Here is a 22,760-nt window from a genome sequence, read left to right on the forward strand (position 1 = left end):
GTTCGTAACTGTAATGCCTTGGCGGGCAGTTTGAAAGTTTAAACGGATTTGGTATTTATGATTGTATTGATTGACTCGTCGTATCTAGTTGCACACAAGTAATATGGTTATTTAAGTATTGCATAAATATCGAAACAGTCTTAACTACGAATAACAAATATACTGTTGATGTTGGTCTTAAGAGTACACGGCTATAGGACAAATTAAAAGAAAAGTCGTCGTTGTCTTAACTAAAAGATTCTGCGCGCGAAACAATGAAAAACAAAATTCGGCTATTACATTATGAATTGGAGTACACGAGGACTGGCAAACATCGTAGTGGCGTTGCACTTGCTTAAAATCTCCTATTACCGCCCATATTTGGTCCGGGTCTGGGTCCGCTAAAGCTGAAAGTTAAGTTTACCATAGATTACTTTTGGACTATATGGTATGGTTAAAGTTGAACTCACCGGTTTCTTTGGCCTGGCGCTCCGCCTCCGGTGCCCAAAGGCGGGAACTCCGAGTGATATGCATTCATGCCATTCTGATTGTGACTTTTACCCCCTGCTCCGCCGCGTTTGTTTGGGCCTCCACCGCCGCCGGCTTGTTGACTGTTGGATTCGTGGCTGCTTCCACGTCTGGCATTAAAGCCTCCACCGCCGCCCCCATTAAAGAAGCCACGTCCTCCTGGAGGATTGCCCCTGTTGGCAGGAGGTACAAAATTGTATGTATTATGAGGTGCAATCTGATATACAACTTACCCATTGGCACCGCGGTTGCCCGAATTCATGGGCCCGTTGCCAAAGCGTCCAAAGCCCATTTGCTGCTGCTGATGCTCCACGGGCAGGGCAAAACCCCGGCGATCCTGTCGCACATGATTGCCTCCTGATCCTCCGCCGCCACCGCCCCTCTGATGCAGGGATCCTCCTCCCCCGCCAGAGGAGCTGCCCCCATGGAAGTCATTATTACTGCCTCCGCCGTATCCACTGGTCGGACTGTTCTTGAAGTTCCTCCTCCCAGCCTGAGATCCATTGTTGTCCCGCTGCTGAAACCGACTGTTGCCAAAGCGTCCTCCGTTTCCCTCGTTGTTTCCGCCGAACTTGCCACCGGTTGCAAACTTGTTCCTAAATCCCTGGCCCTGGCTGGAAGATTCATTGCTGTGTTGTGGTGGTCCCTTGGAGTAGGGAGCACTGCGCTGTTGTCTGTAGTTAGACTCATTCCTTACGGGTCCAAATTTGTTTGCTGCGGCGTTTGAACCCCTTGGGCCTCCGCCTTCGCTGGAATATCGGCCACCGCCGGCTTCTTCGCGGAAGCTGCGCTTGAAGTTGTTGCCGGATTCGGAAGGTCTCTTGTCAGATCCGCCACTTTGACCTGGAGGGGAGGATGATTTAGACGATGCATCTTGGGAGTGTGTAATAGCCTACTCTCTGAGGGCCTGCGACCCGGATTGTCACCAGAGCCCGGAGGACCGCCACGACTGCCATTCCCTGGGCCGTACTTCGGCCTGCCCGCCTCCACCACGATGGGCTGGCCCTTGAAGACGGTGCCGTTCAGGGCGGCGATGGCCGCATCTGCCATTTCTGTGGTCTCCAGGTGGACGAAAGCGCACCTGTTCATCACATCGCATTCGACCACGGAGCCATAGTTGGAGAACAGGCGACGCAGTTCGTCCGGCTTGCAGCGCGGCAGGCTGCCGACGAATACCTTGGCGGTCTGCATGGAGAAAGCTAGCGGATTACTCTGGACAATCCGGCGGCGGCTGCATCTTCAACGCTTACGTACAGTAGACATGTATTTATTTTTCTCTACAACTTTTCGCCTTTTTTCTTCTTTTATTGAATTGGAGATGGTACAATCTGATGGTCCACCTGACCGATTGGCAAACCCCCTCAATAGCTGGTAACTACAATCGCTATCGATATCGATAGACCCAAGCCTTTGCTGTTGTTTACAATTTAAATAATTTGAAACAAATTACGCTTTTTACCCGCCTTAACTGAAATGTGGCCTCCCGGGAGCGACGATAGCTACTCCGGCAACATGGACTACGGCAAGAACGTGGTGAACATCCTGCCCAGCGTGGAGATGCTGGTGAGCTTCAATGGCGACATGACGCGTTCCAATAAGCGGGCTTGTTTACTGTACGCGGAGCGGATGGATTTCAAGGAGCTGCTGGTGAGTGAATCTAGATAGGATGTAGTTAAGATCTCATTGATACCCCTCGCCCCACAGCAACTCCGTTTGGCGGAAAAGTCCGATCAGCGGCGCATGTACATAGCCACCGTGGACAGCACCTCCTTTCAGGAGCTCAAACAGGATCAGTCGCTGAATGTGACCTTCTCGGGGTTTCTGGACAATGTAGTGCGCATGCTGAAGGACTGCCAGTCGGGCAAACTGGAGCTCCACCTGTCTGGCAGAGATCAGAACATCTCCTCCGGCCGAGAAACACACGACTACCATCTGCAATTTGTGGAAATAAGGTCCTTCAAGAACCTGGTTCACCTCAGCCTGCCTTGTCGCTCTGCTCCATTGAACACCGTGCTGTTCTACATAAACAAAATGCTAGATGCCTCCCAAAAAAAACAATTTATGCTGGAGCAGAGTATCCAGCAGATGCAGGTGGAAATCAACTCACAACGCGTGCACACGGAGAGATTAGGCACCGAGAACAAGAACCTCAGGGAAGCCATAGCGGAGAACACTCGCATGTTGGAGGAGAAGCATGCCGCCGAAATCCAGCAGTACCAGGATAAACTGGCCAAGGTAAACGAGCAGCGCGGCAATGAGCTGGAGCGGAATCGTAGAGCGATCTCTGGCCTGCAGGCGCAAATGGAAAAGGCTTCCCTGGAGAAAGCTGACCTCAAGTCAGCGCAAGAGCAGGCCGAGCAGCGATGTCAAACACTGGGAGAGGAGCTATCCTGTTGCAAGGCGCGTGTGTGCACCTTGAAGGAGCAGAATGACAAACTGCAAGGGGAGCTAGCCAATGCCAGAAAGCAGGAGCGCAAGTTGGAGTACAAGATCGAGGATCTCAAGCAGCACACAGCCGAACTGCAGGAGCACATACAAAAGGGCAATAAGGAGAAGGTACGTTTGAAAGAGGACATAACACATTAAAAGACTAAAGCCTTTATCCTTCGTAGGCCAACCTATCCGCTGAACTGGAGGCGGAGAAGAAAATATTGCATACCAAGCGACAGGCCTTGGAAATGGCCACTGAGGAAATCTCCAAGGCCAACCAGATAATCCTCAAGCAGAGCCAGGAGCTGCTCAACCACAAGAAGACCATTGCGTGGCGCACCGAGGTGGCTTTGCAGCAGGAAAAGGCCGTCCAGGCCAAGGACAGTCTGCTAACCCTGCGCGAGGATGAACTGCGTGAGGCACGCATAACCATAGAAAAACTGCGCGAGGAAATCCCCCAGCAACTGCAATCTATGAGAAACTTTGCTCAGAGCTTAGAGCAGAAGTATTCCAAACGTAGGTGATTAATCATCGTATGATTTCTGTCACTTATACCTGGCTCCTTTCAGAGATCCTCATCCTAAAAGAAAGGTTATCTATTCCCACTGGAAAGGAAAATCGTCGATAGTTCAACTTATTGTTAGTGCATTTCTCGTTTTTGTACAAGTTTAGTAAAGTTAGTTGTATTGTTCGGCTCTAGTCATAATCTTCGTGGACACTTTCACCTGCATGGGCAGTGGCCACGTTCACCGCCTGGCTGATGTCCTCGATTTGGTTCAGTTTCAGCCGCTCCCGAATGAGTTCCGCAATGGCCTTTTGGGTGCGTCGTTCCAGTCGCTCCAGCTTCTTGCTGGCATCCCGTTTGAGATCCCAGTCGGGTTTCCTAGGTGCCAGGTTGGATATATCAATCTCATCAATCACCATGGGCTGCTGCAGCAGACTCAGTTGGTCCTCCACAGCGGTTTCAATGTTTCCCGTGGGCTCCTGGGTCAAAACTTCGCCTTCAGTGCTCTCATTCTGTGGTTTGTAGCTTCGAAAAACGGGTCTGTAGGGTGGATTGTATAGTTTTATAGAAGATTCTCATGAAATCTTTTAAAATTACTGACTTGGGTAACTTTTCATTGAGCTCCGAAGAGTCTCCTCCTTTATTCTGCGCTTGTTCCCGGAGTTTTTGGAGGCGCTCCTTGCGTTTCAGAGAGGCTTCTGTCAGCTTGCCCACGCCATTGTTGTCCATGATGCCCATAAGGTGTTTATGGTCGAAATAATGCTATATATCTTGTGATTTCTTTCAATTTGATCCGATCCGCGTTTTGTTATTGTTTTGTTGATGTTTGGCCCTCAATATATCGATAATTATTGCCTTCGTCACTAGCGTAAAAACTACAAAATAATCTAAATATTTTTGTTCCTTGTAAATAAATATATAATATTTTTTAATTTCACATTTATTAAGATTACTTTAATTAAGATAAGAAACTGCAAACATTAACACTTTAAAATAAATAAGAGTAGTGACGAATGCCAACTTCACATTTCATGTCCCACCCAAACGGTCTCACTGAAACCCATAAAACTATCGATTAATCGATTGCGCCCAAGATGGATACACAGCGTTTGTTTTTACGCGAGGGGGAGGAAAATCTGCTGTACTTTTGTGAGCTTTAAACAAACAAAACAGGCATACAATTCCATGGAAGTGGACTCTGCATCCTTCCAGCACCTCTAGGCACCCCTTCCAGCCAGATGCGGACAGTCCCGTCCAGCCAATAGGCGGAGAGACCTCGACATCGGCAGAGTGCGCCCCCAGCTGGTGTTTTGGAGTAGAGTAGCTAAAATAAACCAGAGCACAGCTCCCGCTCCCGAGCGAGTCCCGACCCGCCTCGACTCGAGGTAACTTCTGTGGGCTATTAATATTAGTGGCAGGCTAATTCCTTCGCCCTTCCCCGGCAGCAACAGAAAGGGATCACCCATTGTTCCGACACCGAAACGAGATTGCCCGGCCAGATCCGACAGCGATCTAAAAATGGAGTGGACGCGCGAAAAGACCCTGCTGCTGATCGGCGAGTACCGCAGCCGACGCGGGCTGTGGGACATGACTTGCGACGACTACCGGAAGAAGGACGTCAAGCAGCGGCTCTTGAACGAAGTCAGCCAGGTGCTGGGCGGGAATATACCCATTAACGAGCTGGAGAAGAAGTTCCACACGCTGCGCACGCAGTACCACCGCGAGATCAGTCGCATGAAACGCAAGGAGCCCTACAACTCCAAGTGGTTTGGCTTTAAGAACCTGGTGTTCCTCAGCTCCCCCTACGCCTGCCGCTCCACCAAAGGTCGCCTGAAGACGGACCTTCAGGCTGACGAGCGCAAGTTTGCCCTGGGCGAGGTAACCGCCGATCACAACAGCGACAGCAGCACAAATCCGGCGAACCACAACAGTAATACGAACGCCAGCATGAACGAGGAGTACCTGCGCAAGAGCCACGCCAGCAGTCGGGCCCAGGAGCTGGAGAAACTCATTGAGGAGACAACCAAAGACGTGGACGATATCGATGAGCCGGATTTGGAGGAGGGGGAGGTCAAGCCCAAACAGCCCAAGGAGATGAGCGTGCGCTTCGTAAATCTCAGCGACCCGGACGAGACTGAGCCGCTGGAAAACCACCACCAGACGCTGATGGACCTGCACCACCACCAGGGCAACACCGTGGAGGCCGTCAGCTTTCAGGCCAACGAGAGCGGCGAGCTGCACTACCAGTCCACTCCAGCCCAGAACACAGGCAACAACAACTCGGTGCACGTTATGCCCACGCGAATCATCAAGATTCAGCGCCGGGACACGGCTGGTGGGCAAGAGGAAAGCTACTTCGAAGAGCACACGCAGCTGCATCCGCCGCCGGTGAAGCGCGTGTACTACGAAGCCAGTCCAGCATCGCACAGCACCACCTCCATTCTTTCCCCGGCACTGGAGACCAATGCCAATGGCCAGACAAGCAATGTGCTTACCAACTCCCCCGGGATCACGATGAGCAACCTGCGCCTGCCCAAGGTGAACACGCCGCCCAAACCTCCCCAGGCCCAAGCCATCCCCAGTCCGCCTCCGCCCACCATTGTCAGCCTGCCGCCGGCGCGCGATGAGTTCGCCACGTACGGAGAGTATGTGGCCAACGAAATGCGCGCCATCAGCAACCGGGAGGTGCTCGTCGCCCTCAAGCATCGCATAAACACGGCCATCTTCGAGGCCAACATGGCCGAAATAGCCCCGAAATAGATTGATCACTTTTAGCTAGAGCTATTAACTACAACTTTAGGTTTAAGGCTGAAAATGCAATTTGTCCTCTTGTCTTTGTGCTTTTTATAGGTCTCGTCCCCGTCACTTGTATTCTCATTTGAATTTGTACATTTAACAGATATGTATGTAACGATTTAAATACTTAAGCCAAATATAAAATTTAGTGGAATTACAAGCAGGCCTGTTTCAGTTTGTTTAGATTTACATAGATAAAATTTATTGGGTTGTTTTTTTTTATTGTTTTTCAAAATGCAGAACCCCATTTGCGAGCCGTTCACAAGTTGGCCAATGAAGTTCGACATTAACCAACTGGTAAAAGAGTTCCAACCGGAGGAGAAGGGGGGCGTGGTGGACGAGGATAAGTCGCCACGGGACTTTGTCAATCTTCCCGACAACAATTGGGTGGTCCTGCCCAGTTTTAAGTACCAGTTTGAGCATCTAACTCCCTATCTATCCACTCGTCTGAACAAATATATGAGATGTCGCTTCCGGAGGTTTCTGGACAATGTTCCGAGCAACTACGTAACAATCTCCCTGTACGGCTCCAATATTAGCAAGTAAGTTATTTATAAAATATACTTAAATATCTTCGTTTTACTATAAAAACCTTGTAATTAAGCATGCCCAAGCCAAGACGAAAGAGTTTGAATGGTCAGTTTTACGGAGTAGATAACAAACTGGCCCCAGTTCCTGCTGTTGCCGATCCCCGATCTCCCCCGCATCGAAAATAATAGTATTTACCTATTATGAAAAATCAGGACAAAATTTCATATACAAAAAATCAATTTCTGAATTATGCTTTAGAATATAATATTGTAAATCACAACTAAATTAAGTATAACTAATATTATGGACTACTTTATTATTGTTTTTGTTATATTAATCATTAATAACGGTTTCAATTTGAATTGGCGAGGTAGCGTTACCAGATCTCTAGAGATTGTGTACAGTTTCCAGCTTTTCACAGAATTATTTTCAAAAAGATATGTTTGAAACCAGTACTCTCCCAAAAGTAAAATACATAAAAAACTTGAAGCCCCTTTTTAAGGATATTGCCAGACTGTCGCAATTTGACAGGACCTTTTTAGTCCCGTTATTTCATGTGGTAAGTTTCTAACGGTTCAGCAACGGTTACACTGCAAACGGTAAAAATCGATAATGCAGAATTAGCGGGCGAAGAAAATGTTTACAAAATGCATTAGTTGCTGTTCCCTCGCTATATTATCAGTTTTCTTCGCCTGCCTTCTAATCGAGAATTGCGGTGAGATCAGGAATAACCCAGGAAAAGTAAAGATTTTCATGGTGCATCCTTTTTCCTGCCCTTTTAGTGGCCCTGCAAAAGACGCTGCGGCACTACGAGATTTTCCACAAGGACGATGTGGTGCACAGGGTGGTTAAAAGGGGGGCCAAGCACAGCGCGAATCCTTTCAACACCATCAAGGAGGTGGAGTTCACCACGCTGGGCAAGAACTTCCGACTGATCCTCCATCCGCACAGGGATGTCCTGCACAGCAAATTCAGGGCCTATGCGGTGGATGCGGATGGCAATGAAACGGTGGTCCACATGGGTAGGATTACTGTCCTATACTCCATTATATATACCTAAATATCTCATCTTCTTAGATCACGATAGCTTTTACTCGGGTCGGGTGTTTGGCGAACTGGAGTCCTCCGTGAGGGCTCACATCGAGGACGGCACCATGACCATGTCCATCCATTTGCCCGAGGAAACCTATCACATCGAGCCCTCCTGGCGACACCTACCCGAAGCCAAGAAGGACACCATGGTGGCCTACAAGGCCTCGGATGTGAAGGTCCACAAAAACGAGGCGGGTGCCAGTCCCAAAACTTGTGGCTACATTAAGGAGGGTCTCGAACTGGAGGACAAGGAGGAGCACGGGGACACCCTAGACAATGAGCTACATACGAGGGAGAAGCGTCAATCGGATCAGTATGAATACACGCCCACCAAGACCCGATGTCCTTTGCTCCTGGTGGCCGACTATCGATTCTTTCAGGAAATGGGCGGAGGCAACACCAAGACCACCATTAACTACTTGGTATGATCCTAAAAAGATTATCCTATGATAATCTTATAACTTATTACTTTCAGATAAGCCTCATAGACCGGGTGCACAAGATCTACAACGACACTGTGTGGCAGGATCGTTCGGATCAGGAGGGATTCAAGGGGATGGGCTTCGTGATCAAGAAGATTGTGGTCCACTCTGAGCCCACGAGGTTGCGAGGCGGCGAAGCCCACTACAATATGATCCGCGAGAAGTGGGATGTGCGCAATCTGCTGGAGGTGAGTTGAGCTAATCTTCGTCCCTCCACTTTTCGAGTAGCTGCTCTTCCTCATGGTCATCTAACTCTTGTATCTCTCACTCTGATTCCGACTCCTCCGTGGCCATTTTATCGGCTAGGTCTTCTCCCGGGAGTACAGCCACAAAGACTTTTGCCTAGCCCATCTCTTTACCGATCTCAAGTTCGAAGGCGGCATTTTGGGCCTGGCCTACGTGGGCTCCCCGCGGCGCAACTCCGTGGGCGGCATTTGCACTCCAGGTTGCTAAACCCACTAACTCTCATATTTGTCCTTTTCATTTGGCTTATAGACTTGCGTTTCCCTTGGTTTTCCTTGTTTATTTAAGTTTTACGATTGCCTTTTAAAGGGTGAATTGCAAATCTTAAGATTTCTGCAACACCCATATATGTTTTCATCTTTCAATAACCTATTTTCTGCTTCCCATTTCCAAGAATACTTCAAAAACGGTTACACCCTGTATTTGAACTCGGGTCTGAGCAGCTCCCGCAATCACTACGGCCAGCGGGTCATCACCAGGGAGGCGGATCTGGTCACTGCCCATGAGTTTGGACACAATTGGGGGTCAGAGCATGATCCCGACATTCCAGAGTGCTCACCCAGTGCCTCACAGGGCGGCAGTTTCCTCATGTACACGTACTCCGTCAGTGGCTACGATGTGAACAATAAGGTGGGGTTTAAGCACGTTAAAAATACCCTTAATACAATGTTTCCTTATTCCTTTCCAGAAATTCTCTCCCTGCTCCCTGCGTTCCATCCGTAAAGTGCTGCAGGCCAAGTCTGGGAGGTGCTTCTCCGAGCCAGAAGAGTCCTTCTGCGGCAATCTGCGCGTCGAGGGCGATGAACAGTGCGACGCTGGACTCCTGGGCACCGAGGACAACGACTCGTGCTGCGACAAGAACTGCAAGTTACGCCGGAACCAGGGAGCCATGTGCAGCGACAAGAACTCGCCGTGCTGCCAGAACTGCCAATTCATGGCCTCCGGGATGAAGTGCCGCGAGGCCCAGTACGCCACCTGCGAGCAGGAGGCACGCTGCACAGGCGCCCATGCCGAGTGTCCCAAGTCGCCGGCCATGGCAGATGGCACCACCTGCCAGGAACGCGGTCAGTGCCGGAATGGCAAGTGCGTGCCGTACTGCGAGACCCAGGGTCTGCAGAGCTGCATGTGTGACATCATCGCGGATGCCTGCAAGCGCTGCTGTCGCATGAGCATCAATGAGACCTGCTTCCCGGTGGAGCCACCTGATGTCCTCCCCGATGGCACTCCCTGCATCACTGGCTTCTGTAATAAGGTAAGCCTGGGGAGCCTTGTGATTGCCTAGATATTATCTTAAACTCTGTTACCTTGAAGGGAGTCTGCGAGAAGACCATTCAGGATGTGGTGGAGCGCTTCTGGGACATCATCGAGGAGATAAATGTGGCCAAAACCCTACGGTTTCTCAAGGACAACATTGTCAGTAAGTATTGCAAACAAGTATTTACCAATATTGGAGACATATTAAATTCGTATGAGTAATACTTATTTAATCTAGTTAAAATATAATACATATTATTGAACCAAAGTGTAACATATATCACTCCTTTCAGTGGCCGTTGTCCTGGTCACCGCAGTCTTTTGGATACCCATCAGTTGCGTCATTTCTTACTTCGATCGCAAGAAGCTACGCCACGAGATGAAGCTGATTGAATGGAGCCAGAAGTTGGACCTTATACATCCCAGTGATGAGAGGCGTCGGGTGATTCACATACGGTAAGGGCCAAAATACTTATAATACCATAATTGAATAACCAAAACTATTCTACACTATTTCAGTGTGCCGCGCCAGAAGATTTCGGTTGCTCGAGCCTGTAACTAGCACAAAAAACCCGGTGGGTTCTTATTTTTAATCTTCCGTGAGCATTATTCTCAAAACTGCCACAAATTCGTTTGCATTAAGTAACATATTTGAACAAACACAACACATAAATGAATAAAATTCCATATACTATAGACCAAATACATAATTGTCATTATAATTGAATGGTGTCTGTAAATCAGTTTTTGTTTACATATTAATAGTCTTAAAAAAAGAGCTTCCTCGCTTGGTTTTTGTTACCTTACTGGATTTTTTTATTTTTTCGGATCATTTAGTTAGCTTACTGGAGTGTTTTGTATTTCTACTTCTTCTGTTTGCTCTTGCCGTTCGTCTGTGGGGCAGCCTCGTCATCCAATTCCAGTTCGCTATCATCCTCCTCATCAGAATACTCCTCGTAAATTTGACCGTCGTCGAACTCGCCAAAGTTCATCTCCGCCTGAGCAGTAAGATAGCAAGTAAGTACTAGAAACATAGATGGACAGATGGAACTCACCTTGCCACAGACGTAGACGGGTCCAGTGCCCTGCACCAGTTTGAAAGTCACTGATCCGTTGGGGAACTCGACATTTGGCCTTAAGCTACGGGTCTCGCCGACCTTCAGTACGGCAATGGGAATCTTCACCGTCTTCTTCTCGCCATCGTCGTTTATGTTTGTCTCCGCCTGGGAAATAGAATAATTTCTCGTTAGACCTGGACTTTTTTGACTAAAAAGAAGAGAATATCGAAATGCTAGATTTTGTATGTCGATTTCTGGTGAGTGACATATTTATGGAAAATAATTTTTTATGATATTAATAAAATGAATTAGAATAAAATTCGAAAGTGATATTTGAAATATTTTTTCTGTTAGATATTTGAAATATGAGCTTGTTATTAGAGGTTATTAAGGTAGATTGACGTGTTTCTTAAAAATGATGTTTGGTAAATGAAAAGTTGGTAGGTTTAGGATATATTAAATAAGAAGAAAACATCCTCAACACAAGATAACCTCATCGGCCATTAAAATTCAAGAAGAGGTGTACATACAATGGTATGATAGAAAATGCTGTTCTGTGATTTACGACCACAGGCGGCTCAAGATAATCCCCTTTAGCTGGGCTCACCTGTACAACGTTGAATTCGCCGGACTTTGCCTCGGGCCCGAGGGAAATCTGTTTGATGATGAGCTTGTGGGAGTGGACGATGTATTCCTCCGGTATATCCGGCACGTCGAACTGTGCGATGGGCTCCTTCTCGCTGAGTGTAACACCTGGAAATGGAGAAGTGCAGGAGGGTTGGATCGCTGACTCGTTTTTATGCCGGCCGGAGGAGCAGCCATGTAAGATCCACCTGGGATCGCCATTGCAGCGCCCCCCAACCAAGACAGGCCCGGTACACTCACCATAAAACGACTCGGACTCCATTTGCAGGCCTTGGAACACAGATGTACAGTCAATTAATAATGGAAACTTTTTGTACTTCTACACGTGCCCGTAAAACGGCGATGGCTGCAGTTCTATGAAGCGTTGGTTATCGAAGCGTGCAGCTATCGATAGTTGTGGTTTGCTTGCTTAAAATTGGGTGTACTAAATTAATATGTATAGAAATAATCTTTAAAATTTCTTACGTTTTATATATATATATTTTTTAGACATTACTTTAATAGTTTTAAGGGATATTTTATGTTAAAAGTGGCAGCGCTACGATAGTTACCGCTGGTACTAACCTATCGATACTTCGGCTTTACCTACGCCTGGCAACCCTGCTTCAGCTACCATTTTGCAAAAGATTTTTGCTCAACACGTGTTCGCCGCTGGTTTCGTGTGGAATTAATATTAAATATTACCTACAATGGCTGAGGAATCATTCTACGGTAATTAAAATTCAAAAAACCAACTGTACGGGAAACGATATGGGGTGAAAGCGGCCCGGGAGACGGCATATTAGCCGGCGAAAAAGCGAAGTGTCTGCGACGCTTGCCGGTGTTTTTGCTCCAAGGTTGCCGCTGTCTGGCCCCACACTCCCGGATTTGGGATATGTGATGTGCGAAAAATATGATTAATGGATAATATTGTGTCCCTTTCGCAGGAGTCACCTTGACCGCCGAGAGCGATAGCGTCACGTGGGATGTGGACGAGGACTACGGTCGCGGCCAGAAGCTGGTCATCAAACAGATCCTCCTGGGCGCCGAGGCCAAGGAGAACGAGTTCAACGTGGTCGAGGTGAGTACTCTATTTCCATGGTGATAGATCTGTGGTATGGGGGGCATTGCATGTAATAAATCCCATAAGTTGTGTATGCGCGCGCCGGTTGCTGTCTGTTTTTTTTTTGTAGCATTTTTCCGGCCGGCGGGGCAAGGACCGGTTTCCATTTCCATTTTTTCCCAGTCCAGAACAACCACGAACTTTTCGCTCGCTTTTGGGTTAGGGTAATTTTGTCTGTACATCTGCAGACTGCAGAGTTAACAGCCCCCCGGTTTCCGTCTGCTATTGCTGTACCTTAGCAATGGGAAGTGGTTAATTGGACTAGCCTCACATGCTCGGTTCATTTCAAGTACCTATGAGTACTGGTACACTAGGTACTTTATATTTTGTTTTTTATGCTTGAATAAAATGAGTTTTACTTTTAAAGTCACATGTTTTAATCTTAATTCTTTTAATTAAGTAAAAGTTTTAAACTATGAGTTTTGTGAATTTCTATAGCATAACAAAACAATAATTTTCTCATAGTAAATGGAGCAAGTTAAAAACTTTGTTTTTTTTAAACAGCTTATATATTTTTGAAATACACCTTATTAAAAAGATTTCATTACCCTACCCAATACGGACGCAACTGTACCCATAAATATACGACAAGACAAAAGAGCTCTCTTTATTGACTCAAGTCAACGGCAATACACGAAACGGCTGCCTCGCCATCCGCAATTGTTTGCATTAGGTCGGGAAAGCTTTTCGAGTACTTGAACATACTGCGCAGCTTCCTATCCATCCGGCAAATCACTCCCGCCGCCGGAATACTCCAGTTCCAGCAGATCATGTCGCACTGCAGCAGGGCGAGATCTTCGCGCAGCGATTTGAGGTTCTTTGTGGGGCAGAGAGAGAAGAGTTTCCGGGTCAAAGGTTATAAATCACGAGGGCATTAATAAAGCCAGCACTCACCAAAGCCACTGTCGTGTCAATTGACGCGATCTCGTGCCCCTTAATGACCACCAGTGTGGTGGGGGCACCTCCCTCGTCGTTCCTACCCGTCACGTGCGACACAATTGAAATCTTCAAGTACTCGGCTGCGGCGTAATCCACACTGCCCTTGAGATCGGCCATGGTCACCTCGAGGCCATTGAACTAGGGGTATACCAAGGGAGATTCAGAAACCTTCTATGCCAGTTTATAACTCTCACCTTCTGGGTCTGCAAGTTAAACTGCGGCTTCATGCTCTTGTAGAGCAGGAAAAGTGCATTGAAGACAATGCCCACCACCATGCCGTACTCCAAGGTCCAGAAGACGCAGGTCAGCACGGTGACCAGAAAAGGCAGCATATCACGCTCTGGGAGAGATCGCGAGTTATTGTTATGACTACGTACCATTTGAAGAGCACTCACTTTTTGCCCGCCAAATCTCGCCAATGGTCTCGTACTCCACCATAAAGAACATGGCTGCTATGATGATGGCAGCCAAAGTCGCCTTGGGAATATAGGCAAATGTGGATGTAAGGAACGCCAGGGTCATGATAACAATAGCGCCGGTAACAGCTCCTCCCAGCGGGGTCCTCACTCCACTGGCATTGTTGATGGCCGTCCTTGTAAAGGATCCAGTGATCGGCATGGAGGAGAAGAAACTGCTGAGGATGTTGCTCACGCCTAAGGCAATCATCTCCTGCGAGGCGTCTACTATCTTACCCTTAGCTGAAAGCAGGAGATTGAGTTCGGGGAAACTAATATGAGAAAGGAGGATCACTCACAGAAGGCCTTGGCCACAGCTATGCTCTCCAATATGGACAGCAGTGGAATAGACACCAGGGCAGATCCAATATTCGAAACCATGCCACCAAAGTTGATGACCTCTCCCGTCTCCGAGTCTTCGGTGTGGAAAGGAGGTGGCTTAAAGGGCGGCAAACCAGGAGTGATGCTGCCACTGACTAGGAAGGGAAGTTTGCCGTCACTTTTCAAGAGGTAGCACAGCAGGATTCCAATTAGCACGGCCACAGCATTGCGAGCCAGGGAAATATACTTCCACACGCTCTTGATACCAAAAGGCAGGTCTTTGAGTTGCTAGAGTTAATTAAATATTTATAGAAGCTCTTCAATTAACATCATTTAAGAAATTTATAGCCACTCACCCTCATGAGCAGCAGGAGAATCAGTGTGCAGCAGCCCAAGATGGCATCATTTCGACGTGTCTGCGTTATGTGGCCGAAGAAGTATATCCAGCAGTCGAGGAAGCCATTGGCACTACTGCTAATTCCAAAGAGACTATTAACCTGTCCCGTGGCAATGGTTAAGGCTGCTGCCATCGTGAAACCCGTTGTCACCGGCACCGAAATAAATCGCATTAGCACTCCGAGATTGAGCAAACCCATTATGGTGATGACGCAGCCGGACAGGAAGCACAGGAGCACCGCATACGCTGGATTGCCATCCACATAGGGTCGCACCATTAGCGCCATGATGGCCGTGGGTCCTGTTGGATAAAGATTTGGATTATTTAGCTAGGCGGGAACAGCTCCTAAGACCCCACAACTCACCAACTGTGATGTCCTTGCAGGTTCCTAACAGTATATACACAAATCCGCCCATAAACGCCGAGTAGAGTCCGTAGGCTGGTGGCAGATTGGCCACAGCTCCGTAGGCTATGGCTTGTGGTACGGCCGTAAGACCCACCGTGAGTCCCGCCACCAGATCCATAGCCAGGAAGCTCAACTGGTATTTGGGCAGCCAAACGGTGACTGGCAGGTATTTGTAGACAGAGCGCATGCTGCAGCAGCTCCGCGCCTTGGAGCCCACTGCCCCACAGACATTTGGCATGCGCTCCCTGTAGAGATCATCTGGAATGGACATATAGATAGGCCATAGAACATGTGTACCCTGTGGAGTCTATTGATGAAATCTTGATATCCCTTGGTTAAGTGGTTTACTTGATTGGAAACGCTCTTTTCATAATCTCTGCACATGATTTGAAGTGCCTCGGTTTGGGGTCTTGTGACTTCTGGAAAAATACCTAAAGATGTCGACAAGCTGATAGACAAGTTCATCCAGAGGAGGCAGACTTGTCTCTGATATTTCAGCGCCAGGAACACTTGATAATTCTTCGATGTTAGCACTTTAGACTTTCTGATATTATGTCTCATATTATAGATAACTTTATTGTGTTGCCTTTAGTATCTTAAATATCCATGATTAGTTTTATATCTTCTGAATTTATGTTATTCACTGGGGGAAGTTTACTTTATGATACCATCCTTGCTGATGGAGTAGTTCATCCAGAAGAAGCTGGCTTGTCATTGATAATTCCACTTTCGCAGCACTTAATAATTCTTCCAAAAATAACACTTTAAGCTTGTGGGTTATCATGTCTAATTACAGACTCATCACAGCGCATTTACCATAAATAAAGTAGACGCAGACAACCTTAGTATCTTGGAGATTTTATTTGTTAGTGCCCTATTATGAGCTTGATTTTAGTTGTTATAAACTAGAAAACATGTGTTTCTTTCACACAGTTTCACTCTTTACTATTTTTCAACCCATTAAAGATTAGTTACTATTTCTGCGCTTCTAATATTGACTGAAGTTTCCTAGGAATCGCACCGCTTTCACTTATCCTCTTGAGGTAACGCGCTCTCCACTTACCTTCACTATCGCACATGCCGACAAGATCTGAACAGCACTTTACAGTCGGGTAATGCTTGGTGGGAGTTTCGACTTGAATTACACGTTGTGGATGATTAATTAGCGGTCACTTGTTAGATTCGCGCTTTTGGACTTTTAGATTCGGATGAGCCTGTGCCTGCCTGCTGCCTGCAGTGGGAAAGGGAACGAACCGATCCGCTCCAGCGTGGGCAGACGAATGGTCAAGCGACCGTCAGTCGGTGGGGTTATTACTGCAAAGCGAGTGTGCAAAATATGTGAATGCGTAGGCAGTTATCATCGGACAGTTGGGTTAGTTTTGGGGAAGGTGTTCGGTTGACTACGATAAGAGATAGACTGGAAGACTGCAGAGCGATTAAGTGGGCCAGTCGTGATGAACTCGTCGTATCTGTTTGTCCAGATCCGAAATTTGTGTGTAATCTGGGAACTCAACAAGTATCTATGGGCACTTCAAAAGCATATGGCAGAGGGTATCTGTATGTGTCGATCTTGAGTGAGAATCTTGGTTTGTTTAAGGCAGGTAAGGACAGAGAGAGACGTATGATCTTAATTGATAATTATATTTCCTACAAAACGTGACGAACTTCGTTGTATTTTGAAAACCTATCTATAAAGCACTTCAATTGTCCATAGCAGGAATCTATCTGAACCAATCTAAACAACAACTATTTTCGTTCTTTTCTACGCAGGTCAATACACTGAAAGACTCCGTGCAAATCCCGATCGCTGTGTTGAAAGCCGGAGAGACGCGCGCCGTCAATCCCGACGTGGAGTTCTACGAGTCCAAGGTGACGTTCAAGCTGATCAAGGGCAGCGGACCCGTTTACATCCACGGGCACAACATCAAGGACGATGTCGAAGTGGTCGACATGGAGGAGGATGATGAAGAGGACGACGTCGCCGAGGACGAGGAGGACGAGCACCCAAAGAAACGGGCCAAGATCGAGAACGCCGCCGATGGTAAAAATGCCAAGAACAACAAGAAGAAGTAAACTGAAGCTAACCCGCCAATCATCCATCGAGGTTTAAGCTATGAAAGTGTAGATTTTAAAGCAAAAACAGTTTTAGGCCCTATATTACAATACGATGCATACTGAGAATACAATCTAGTTCCTTTTGAACAGCTCCTTTTACATTCAATTCAAAGACAACGTTGTGTGCTCGGGTCGTGTTATCCTAAGCGAATGGACTGCCACTCAGCCAGGAGTTGCATGGCTGCTCCCCGTTGGGAGCAGATAGGACACCAATCGAACACACAGATTTGTATATATATTAAAATATAACTAAAGCTAAGCCGGACTTCCTGTACGCGCCTCCTTCATATTTGCAGTATGAAAATAAACTGTCGTCGGAATACATACGATATGGCATTTCATTAGGCGGGAAATATTGTTAACATGTTTTTTTTTAAAACCAGCCTTCTAATTAATTTTCAGTTTTATTTCTCCCATGAATTCGTTACTCATCAATTGTAATTTCACATTTGGTAATGCTATAAGGGCTATCGTGACTGCAGTTCTATGAAGTGGATCAAGCGAGTTCGGGAATGCCTTCAAAGATTGCGGGTTGCTGCTCGGAAGTAGTTGGCTCTAGGAGTTCAGTGCTTAGTTCGGCGATGGCATGACCTTGATGCGTTCGAAGGCCTGTTTCTCCAGGGACTCGCGATGTTTGGGATCGGCGATCTGGATGAGTTCGTACATCCTCTGGCGGACGTTCTTGCCGAAAAGCGAGGCAATTCCGTGCTCCGTGACGACGTAGTGAACGTGGGCACGCGAGGTGACGACGCCAGCGCCTGGAAGGGGTTAAGGATTAGTTGTGGCTCTTCACCCTCGAAGGGTTGAACTACGTACCAGGCTTCAGCGTGGGCGAAATCTTGCTCTCGCCCTTGTTGGTGGTCGATGGCATGGCAATGATGGGCACTCCCAGTCCGTCGATACCCTCCGCCGCTCCACGGATGAAGTCCACCTGTCCGCCGAATCCGGAGTAGAAACGGTTGCCGATCGAGTCGGAGCAAACCTGACCAGTCAGGTCCACCTCAATGCAGCTGTTAATGGCAGTCATGCGGGGCTGCTGCTTCACAATGCTGGTGTTGTTCACATAGTCGATGGACAACATCTCTGAAAGGCGGAAGGTGGGTCATTAAATACGCTTTGAAATTTTTAAAAAAGCAGTTAAATTTCAGGATCTGCCTACCGATGAAGGGGTTGTTGTCGACAAAGTCATACAGAGCCTTGTCGCCGATTAAGAAGGAGCCCACGATCCTGCCCTGGTGCATCTTCTTCTTGCTGTTGGTGACACATCCCTTCTGCACCAGCTCGACGACGCCGTTGGCGAACATCTCGGAGTGGATGCCCAGATCCTTGTGGTTGTGCAGGGCGGCGAGAACGGCATCGGGGATGCTGCCAATGCCCATCTGCAGGGTGGCGCCATCCTTGACCAGGTTCTCGGCAATCAGCTTGCCGATCTTCTTCTCCACGGCGGAGATCTCGCCAGTTCCGTGCTGAGGCAGATCATCGTTCACCTCGATGGCGTAGTCGAAATGCGACTTGTGGATGATGGCATCGCCGAAGGTGCGCGGCATCTTGGGGTTGATTTGAGCTGAAGACGACAAACCATTGAGTATGAGGATAAAGAGGATTCTGGAATCCAAGGCTCACCAACAATGAGCTTCGAGTGCAGCAGAGCAGCTCGCACACAATCGACGCTGGTCCCCAGGGAGCAGTAGCCGTGGTTATCCGGCGGCGAGACGTGGATGAAGGACACATCGGGCTTCACGATCTTCTTGTAGAACAGCTGCGGGATCTCGTGCAGGAAGATCGGCACGTTGTCGCCACGTCCCTCGGCCACCGCCTTGCGCACATTGGCGCCCATGAAGAAGGAGTTCGAGCGGAAGATGTCCTTGTACTCCGGCTTGGCGTACTCCCCAGGACCCTCTGTGTGCATGTGGCACACAGTCACGCACTCCAGCTTGTTCTCCTTGCCGTGCTTGGCCATCGCGTTCAGGAGAGCCACGGGGGTGGAGGCGGCTCCGCCAGCGAAGACCGTGTCACCTGGATTAGAAGAAAACCGCAGGTTTTACTACCCATAAGTTCATTTGGCACAAGTTGCTAATCAGCTAATCCGTAGATATTGTTCGTTTTATGAAACGTTAATCTATGGAGCATGGCGTTATCTATAATAGACATGACATGAATACGAGAGCTTACAATTAATGCTTTTCAATATTGCCAAATTAATGATGCTTTAAATGAGAAGATAAGGAATTAATCTATAGGCAAGACATTGAACCCCCCTTTATTCTTACATTTCAAGTAACTTGTATGAAATTTTGATCTGTACAGCATGAATATCATAAAATTTCATTTTAAACGCGATCTTCAAATTAGTGCTTTATATAGGACTCTAAAAACTGAACAAGTTTATAAAATTATTACAGTTTTTGAGCATTGATTCTTAAAATATTCCTTTTTTTATAGAAATGTGTGATAATTTTATGAATGAGTAGTTTTTATAAAACGGTGTTAGTTTATGCTGATGTTGTAATTAAATCATTCCGATTGAAATAATTTATGTTGTGCTGGTCATGCTTCTATTAGCAAAGTACAAATCTATAGGTTTACAAAGACTACTTGTGCCAGTTTTTTAGTTTTTCGTTAATCATTCCCTCTCTTGGCGTTTATACTACGATAATCTCAAAAGCTTTAAAGCTATAGCTGATACATGTATACATTCGTATTTATATTAGCTTGTAGAGAGTGGGTGAGCTTATTTTCCTGAAACTCGTGATAATGAATGTTTGTAAATAAATAACACCGGTTTCAGTGCTAGCATTACACGGTAAACATTTCCGACAACGAGATTAATTTGTAACGTATATAAATATTGCCATTTGATTATCAAGGCTGAAAGTATACCGTTAATTAAATAAAAGTTATCAGATAGAACTGTGTTAACTTGCAAATTGTTTGGATATAGTATCTAAAACATAGTGTTTACATGGATCACGCCGAAATTTTAAATTCCATAATATTTATGTATCTACATTTTTCCTTCAAATGCCCACCTTAATGCATTTCTAAGCACATGCATCATGCTTCGCCAATCTATTTTGGTTTCGCCCTCTAGAGGCCGGTATGCTGATGTATTTCTGTATAAGAAAACAGACTAGAGCAATGCTAAGCAAATAAAGTCGAACGAGCCCCTTCAACTAAGGAAATCATACGACAAGTGTGATTCTTATCAGCAGACGTCTGAGCCACGTCGACAATGTCAAGTTTTCCTCTACTATTTCTTCCTCATTAATATATCTACGGTAGTTGCAAAGCCGGAACGCACACCTTGCCCGTAAATTGAGTTAGTTAGGGCCCACTGTACCATTTATTATCTTCCGAAAACGTGCCAAAAGAAAAAGTTTTCCAAATCAAATTACGCCGCAGATTTGGCATGGTTCGTGTGGCGATTTTGGCTAAAATTAGAGATACCGATTTTTGGTGACGTTTGTGGGTCGCCGCGATATGCCACTCCCCCTCTAAAGACCCGCCACCGGCAATATTATTATCAATTCGCATGGACCTGCTGATGAGAGCCCCTATAAGTGCTAAGAAATTAAGATATTTCGTGCCCTGTGGGCGTGTCCAAATATTTGTTTGGTTCTCAGGAGAACGCCAATTGAATTTAATCAAAGCAGAGGGTCCCAAAAAATTGTCAGGCACAGAAAAAAATCAGATCGTTTCTATCTTTATAATCGACCATAAAAATTATCCTACCTTGTGTATCGTTGTGATAGAAAAGTTTATTAAGTGTGTTTTTTTGCGTTAATAAAAAATATTATTTTATTAAAAATTTTTGGTTTAGTCTAAAATTATGCACTTCCCGAAAAATCCATACTTCGCCTAGTGACACAAAAGTTCACATGCTAGTATGGGTTGCATAACCTTGCCTCCATATAAAGCTGCTATGTGGTATATGTATGGGGTCTTTTATAGTATATAGGGTCTTATCAGCTCGACAACCAAAGGCCGGTTGTCCGGATAGACTTGTTTATGAGCACATACATATATATTTGTTCTTGCCACTAAGCTGAGCTTTGCATCGCATTTTTCTGTTGTTTTTGACGCTGTGTTTGTAAGAGTACAAAGTACAACTTTCGCCTGGAAACTCATCTACAGCGCAAAATATGTGCATCTAAAAATGTATTTTAATATGTATCTGCACGCACAGCTGTTTTCACAAATTGAATTAATAAAATTTATACTTGTGCCGCTGGCAAACATCGGAATTAGGTATATAAACATTGGAATCAGTGATAGACGGAAGGAGAGTATTGATAAGGAATAAATACTTGAAATGGGTCATCCTATATAGTTCTATATAAATATTTAAAATTAATAATCAGAGATATGAGTTACTGGTTCGAGTTAAAGAACCCTGACTGTACCTTCTTTGATAAAGAAAAGTTGTTTTATTATCTAATTAAGCAATATATATTTATTTTGACTCATAAAACTGGTCCAATATAATGTAATAAATATTTTTCTTTCCTGACCGGCTTTCCACCTACTATATTTTATATTTTTCTTTGTTTAAACCCCCATTCTCAGTTATCTGCCCCACCCCACCTTTATGCAGCCCCTCTAATCACGGGCAAGTCATGCCATCAATCTATATATTGAGCACCCTGTAATTGCCCTTCCGCGAGTGCTTGAAAGTAGTAGTTTGAATTACAAACACACATGGGTTTGTTTTACATTAGCATGCCCCCACAACCCGGTGTTCCCGTTTTCATTCTGTTTTCCTAAGCAGGCCCACTAGAATATTACATAACCCGAAAGATTGCAAACACAATACGATAATGAAAGGCAGTTCCTTTCGGAGAGGGGATCCATTGCAAGGTATAGGGGTAGAGGGCACCATAGACTCACCCGATTTGATGCATGCCACGGCCTCTTCCGGCTTTACGATTGGAGGCTCCCGGGCGATGGGATGCGACAGTTCCTTGACATAGGTGAAGTAGTTGTTTTGGGCGGAAACCGTGGATGCCGTAGTCGCCGTTTTCAGGAGGTTGTTCAGCTGACCCACATGGCGCGCCAGTTGCTTGCTCATGATGCCTATATTGTATTAAGAACGGAACGTCTTATAAACACGCACGAGGGGTTCGCGAGATGCAGGAGGCGATTAGTGGTGGGTTTTCGCAGGGGAGAGTTCAGAGACTGAGTTCCGTCCACGGCGGCACCAAATTTGCAACTTGTTCGCCCAAACAGCAAAACATCAGCGCGTCGAGAGCTTTACGGCAAAAGCTGTTTCCCGATCTTAGCTCCTCCACTCCGCCGTGAATATCTGCCTCAAATATTGCTCATTTATTGATCTATTGCGTTTTCAGGGAGAGATTTTGGGGTATTCTTATAAATTTAGGTAAGCATTTTATTTAAAATTTCAAAAATCAGCCAGCTGTCTGTGTTGGGTAACGTTCGAAAGTTTTGAAAGCTTGCATCTTTCGATACTAATCGGTGGTCCAAA

The 22,760-nt window shown here is 46.4% G+C and overlaps 10 protein-coding genes across 11 annotated transcripts; 5 read left to right on the forward strand and 5 right to left on the reverse strand.

The window, feature by feature from the left end:
* Positions 1–47: 47 nt before the first annotated feature.
* On the reverse strand, positions 48–1,867 carry LOC108015508 (keratin, type I cytoskeletal 9). Its single transcript, XM_065867200.2, has 5 exons — positions 1,762–1,867; positions 1,404–1,692; positions 741–1,350; positions 450–680; positions 48–386 (listed from the first exon to the last, which is right to left on the reverse strand). Exons 1-5 carry the CDS (start codon positions 1,768–1,770, stop codon positions 335–337), a joined length of 1,191 nt encoding a protein of 396 aa, XP_065723272.2. The 5' UTR covers positions 1,771–1,867; the 3' UTR covers positions 48–334.
* A 19-nt stretch (positions 1,868–1,886) lies between these two features.
* Sas-6 (Spindle assembly abnormal 6) lies at positions 1,887–3,643 on the forward strand. The gene is made up of 4 exons (XM_017081961.4): positions 1,887–2,154; positions 2,212–3,063; positions 3,120–3,453; positions 3,507–3,643. The coding sequence occupies exons 1-4, from the start codon at positions 1,981–1,983 to the stop codon at positions 3,563–3,565; spliced, it is 1,419 nt and encodes a 472-aa protein (XP_016937450.4). The 5' UTR covers positions 1,887–1,980; the 3' UTR covers positions 3,566–3,643.
* Positions 3,566–4,278, reverse strand: LOC108015509 (coiled-coil domain-containing protein 12). Its single transcript, XM_017081966.4, has 2 exons — positions 4,044–4,278; positions 3,566–3,982 (listed from the first exon to the last, which is right to left on the reverse strand). Exons 1-2 carry the CDS (start codon positions 4,178–4,180, stop codon positions 3,634–3,636), a joined length of 486 nt encoding a protein of 161 aa, XP_016937455.1. The 5' UTR covers positions 4,181–4,278; the 3' UTR covers positions 3,566–3,633.
* A 241-nt stretch (positions 4,279–4,519) lies between these two features.
* On the forward strand, positions 4,520–6,398 carry LOC108015459 (uncharacterized). 2 transcript variants are annotated; one of them, XM_036819631.3, is made up of 2 exons: positions 4,520–4,827; positions 4,888–6,398. In XM_036819631.3, exon 2 carries the CDS (start codon positions 4,961–4,963, stop codon positions 6,200–6,202), a length of 1,242 nt encoding a protein of 413 aa, XP_036675526.3. In that variant the 5' UTR covers positions 4,520–4,827; positions 4,888–4,960; the 3' UTR covers positions 6,203–6,398. The 2 variants fall into 2 exon arrangements, with proteins under 2 accessions (XP_036675526.3, XP_065723271.2); XM_065867199.2 differs by having other exon boundaries at positions 4,894–6,398.
* A 51-nt stretch (positions 6,399–6,449) lies between these two features.
* Positions 6,450–7,026, forward strand: LOC108015463 (uncharacterized). Its single transcript, XM_017081894.4, has 2 exons — positions 6,450–6,780; positions 6,843–7,026. The coding sequence occupies exons 1-2, from the start codon at positions 6,473–6,475 to the stop codon at positions 6,952–6,954; spliced, it is 420 nt and encodes a 139-aa protein (XP_016937383.3). The 5' UTR covers positions 6,450–6,472; the 3' UTR covers positions 6,955–7,026.
* A 306-nt stretch (positions 7,027–7,332) lies between these two features.
* Tace (ADAM 17-like protease Tace) lies at positions 7,333–10,567 on the forward strand. The gene is made up of 10 exons (XM_036819363.3): positions 7,333–7,484; positions 7,552–7,791; positions 7,847–8,283; positions 8,337–8,531; positions 8,650–8,788; positions 8,981–9,216; positions 9,275–9,838; positions 9,898–10,003; positions 10,134–10,296; positions 10,360–10,567. The coding sequence occupies exons 1-10, from the start codon at positions 7,406–7,408 to the stop codon at positions 10,400–10,402; spliced, it is 2,202 nt and encodes a 733-aa protein (XP_036675258.2). The 5' UTR covers positions 7,333–7,405; the 3' UTR covers positions 10,403–10,567.
* Positions 10,530–11,939, reverse strand: Nph (Nucleophosmin). Its single transcript, XM_017081994.4, has 4 exons — positions 11,784–11,939; positions 11,506–11,651; positions 10,896–11,063; positions 10,530–10,838 (listed from the first exon to the last, which is right to left on the reverse strand). Exons 1-4 carry the CDS (start codon positions 11,803–11,805, stop codon positions 10,704–10,706), a joined length of 471 nt encoding a protein of 156 aa, XP_016937483.1. The 5' UTR covers positions 11,806–11,939; the 3' UTR covers positions 10,530–10,703.
* Positions 11,940–12,102: 163 nt separating this feature from the next.
* On the forward strand, positions 12,103–17,604 carry Nlp (Nucleoplasmin). Its single transcript, XM_017081978.4, has 3 exons — positions 12,103–12,254; positions 12,470–12,603; positions 16,934–17,604. The coding sequence occupies exons 1-3, from the start codon at positions 12,233–12,235 to the stop codon at positions 17,234–17,236; spliced, it is 459 nt and encodes a 152-aa protein (XP_016937467.1). The 5' UTR covers positions 12,103–12,232; the 3' UTR covers positions 17,237–17,604.
* On the reverse strand, positions 13,229–16,881 carry LOC108015514 (sodium-independent sulfate anion transporter). Its single transcript, XM_017081976.4, has 8 exons — positions 16,227–16,881; positions 15,122–15,421; positions 14,717–15,057; positions 14,339–14,648; positions 13,980–14,282; positions 13,779–13,924; positions 13,540–13,722; positions 13,229–13,462 (listed from the first exon to the last, which is right to left on the reverse strand). The coding sequence occupies exons 1-8, from the start codon at positions 16,240–16,242 to the stop codon at positions 13,253–13,255; spliced, it is 1,809 nt and encodes a 602-aa protein (XP_016937465.4). The 5' UTR covers positions 16,243–16,881; the 3' UTR covers positions 13,229–13,252.
* A 59-nt stretch (positions 17,605–17,663) lies between the features above and the next one.
* Positions 17,664–22,488, reverse strand: LOC108015515 (succinyl-CoA:acetate/propanoyl-CoA:succinate CoA transferase). Its single transcript, XM_036819364.3, has 5 exons — positions 22,166–22,488; positions 18,902–19,294; positions 18,438–18,842; positions 18,095–18,361; positions 17,664–18,036 (listed from the first exon to the last, which is right to left on the reverse strand). The coding sequence occupies exons 1-5, from the start codon at positions 22,344–22,346 to the stop codon at positions 17,849–17,851; spliced, it is 1,434 nt and encodes a 477-aa protein (XP_036675259.2). The 5' UTR covers positions 22,347–22,488; the 3' UTR covers positions 17,664–17,848.
* Between the last annotated feature and the right edge of the window lie 272 nt (positions 22,489–22,760).

The sequence above is a fragment of the Drosophila suzukii genome, chromosome 3, assembly GCF_043229965.1.
Source record: "Drosophila suzukii chromosome 3, CBGP_Dsuzu_IsoJpt1.0, whole genome shotgun sequence".
In the NCBI taxonomy this organism is placed as follows: Eukaryota; Metazoa; Arthropoda; class Insecta; order Diptera; family Drosophilidae; genus Drosophila; species Drosophila suzukii.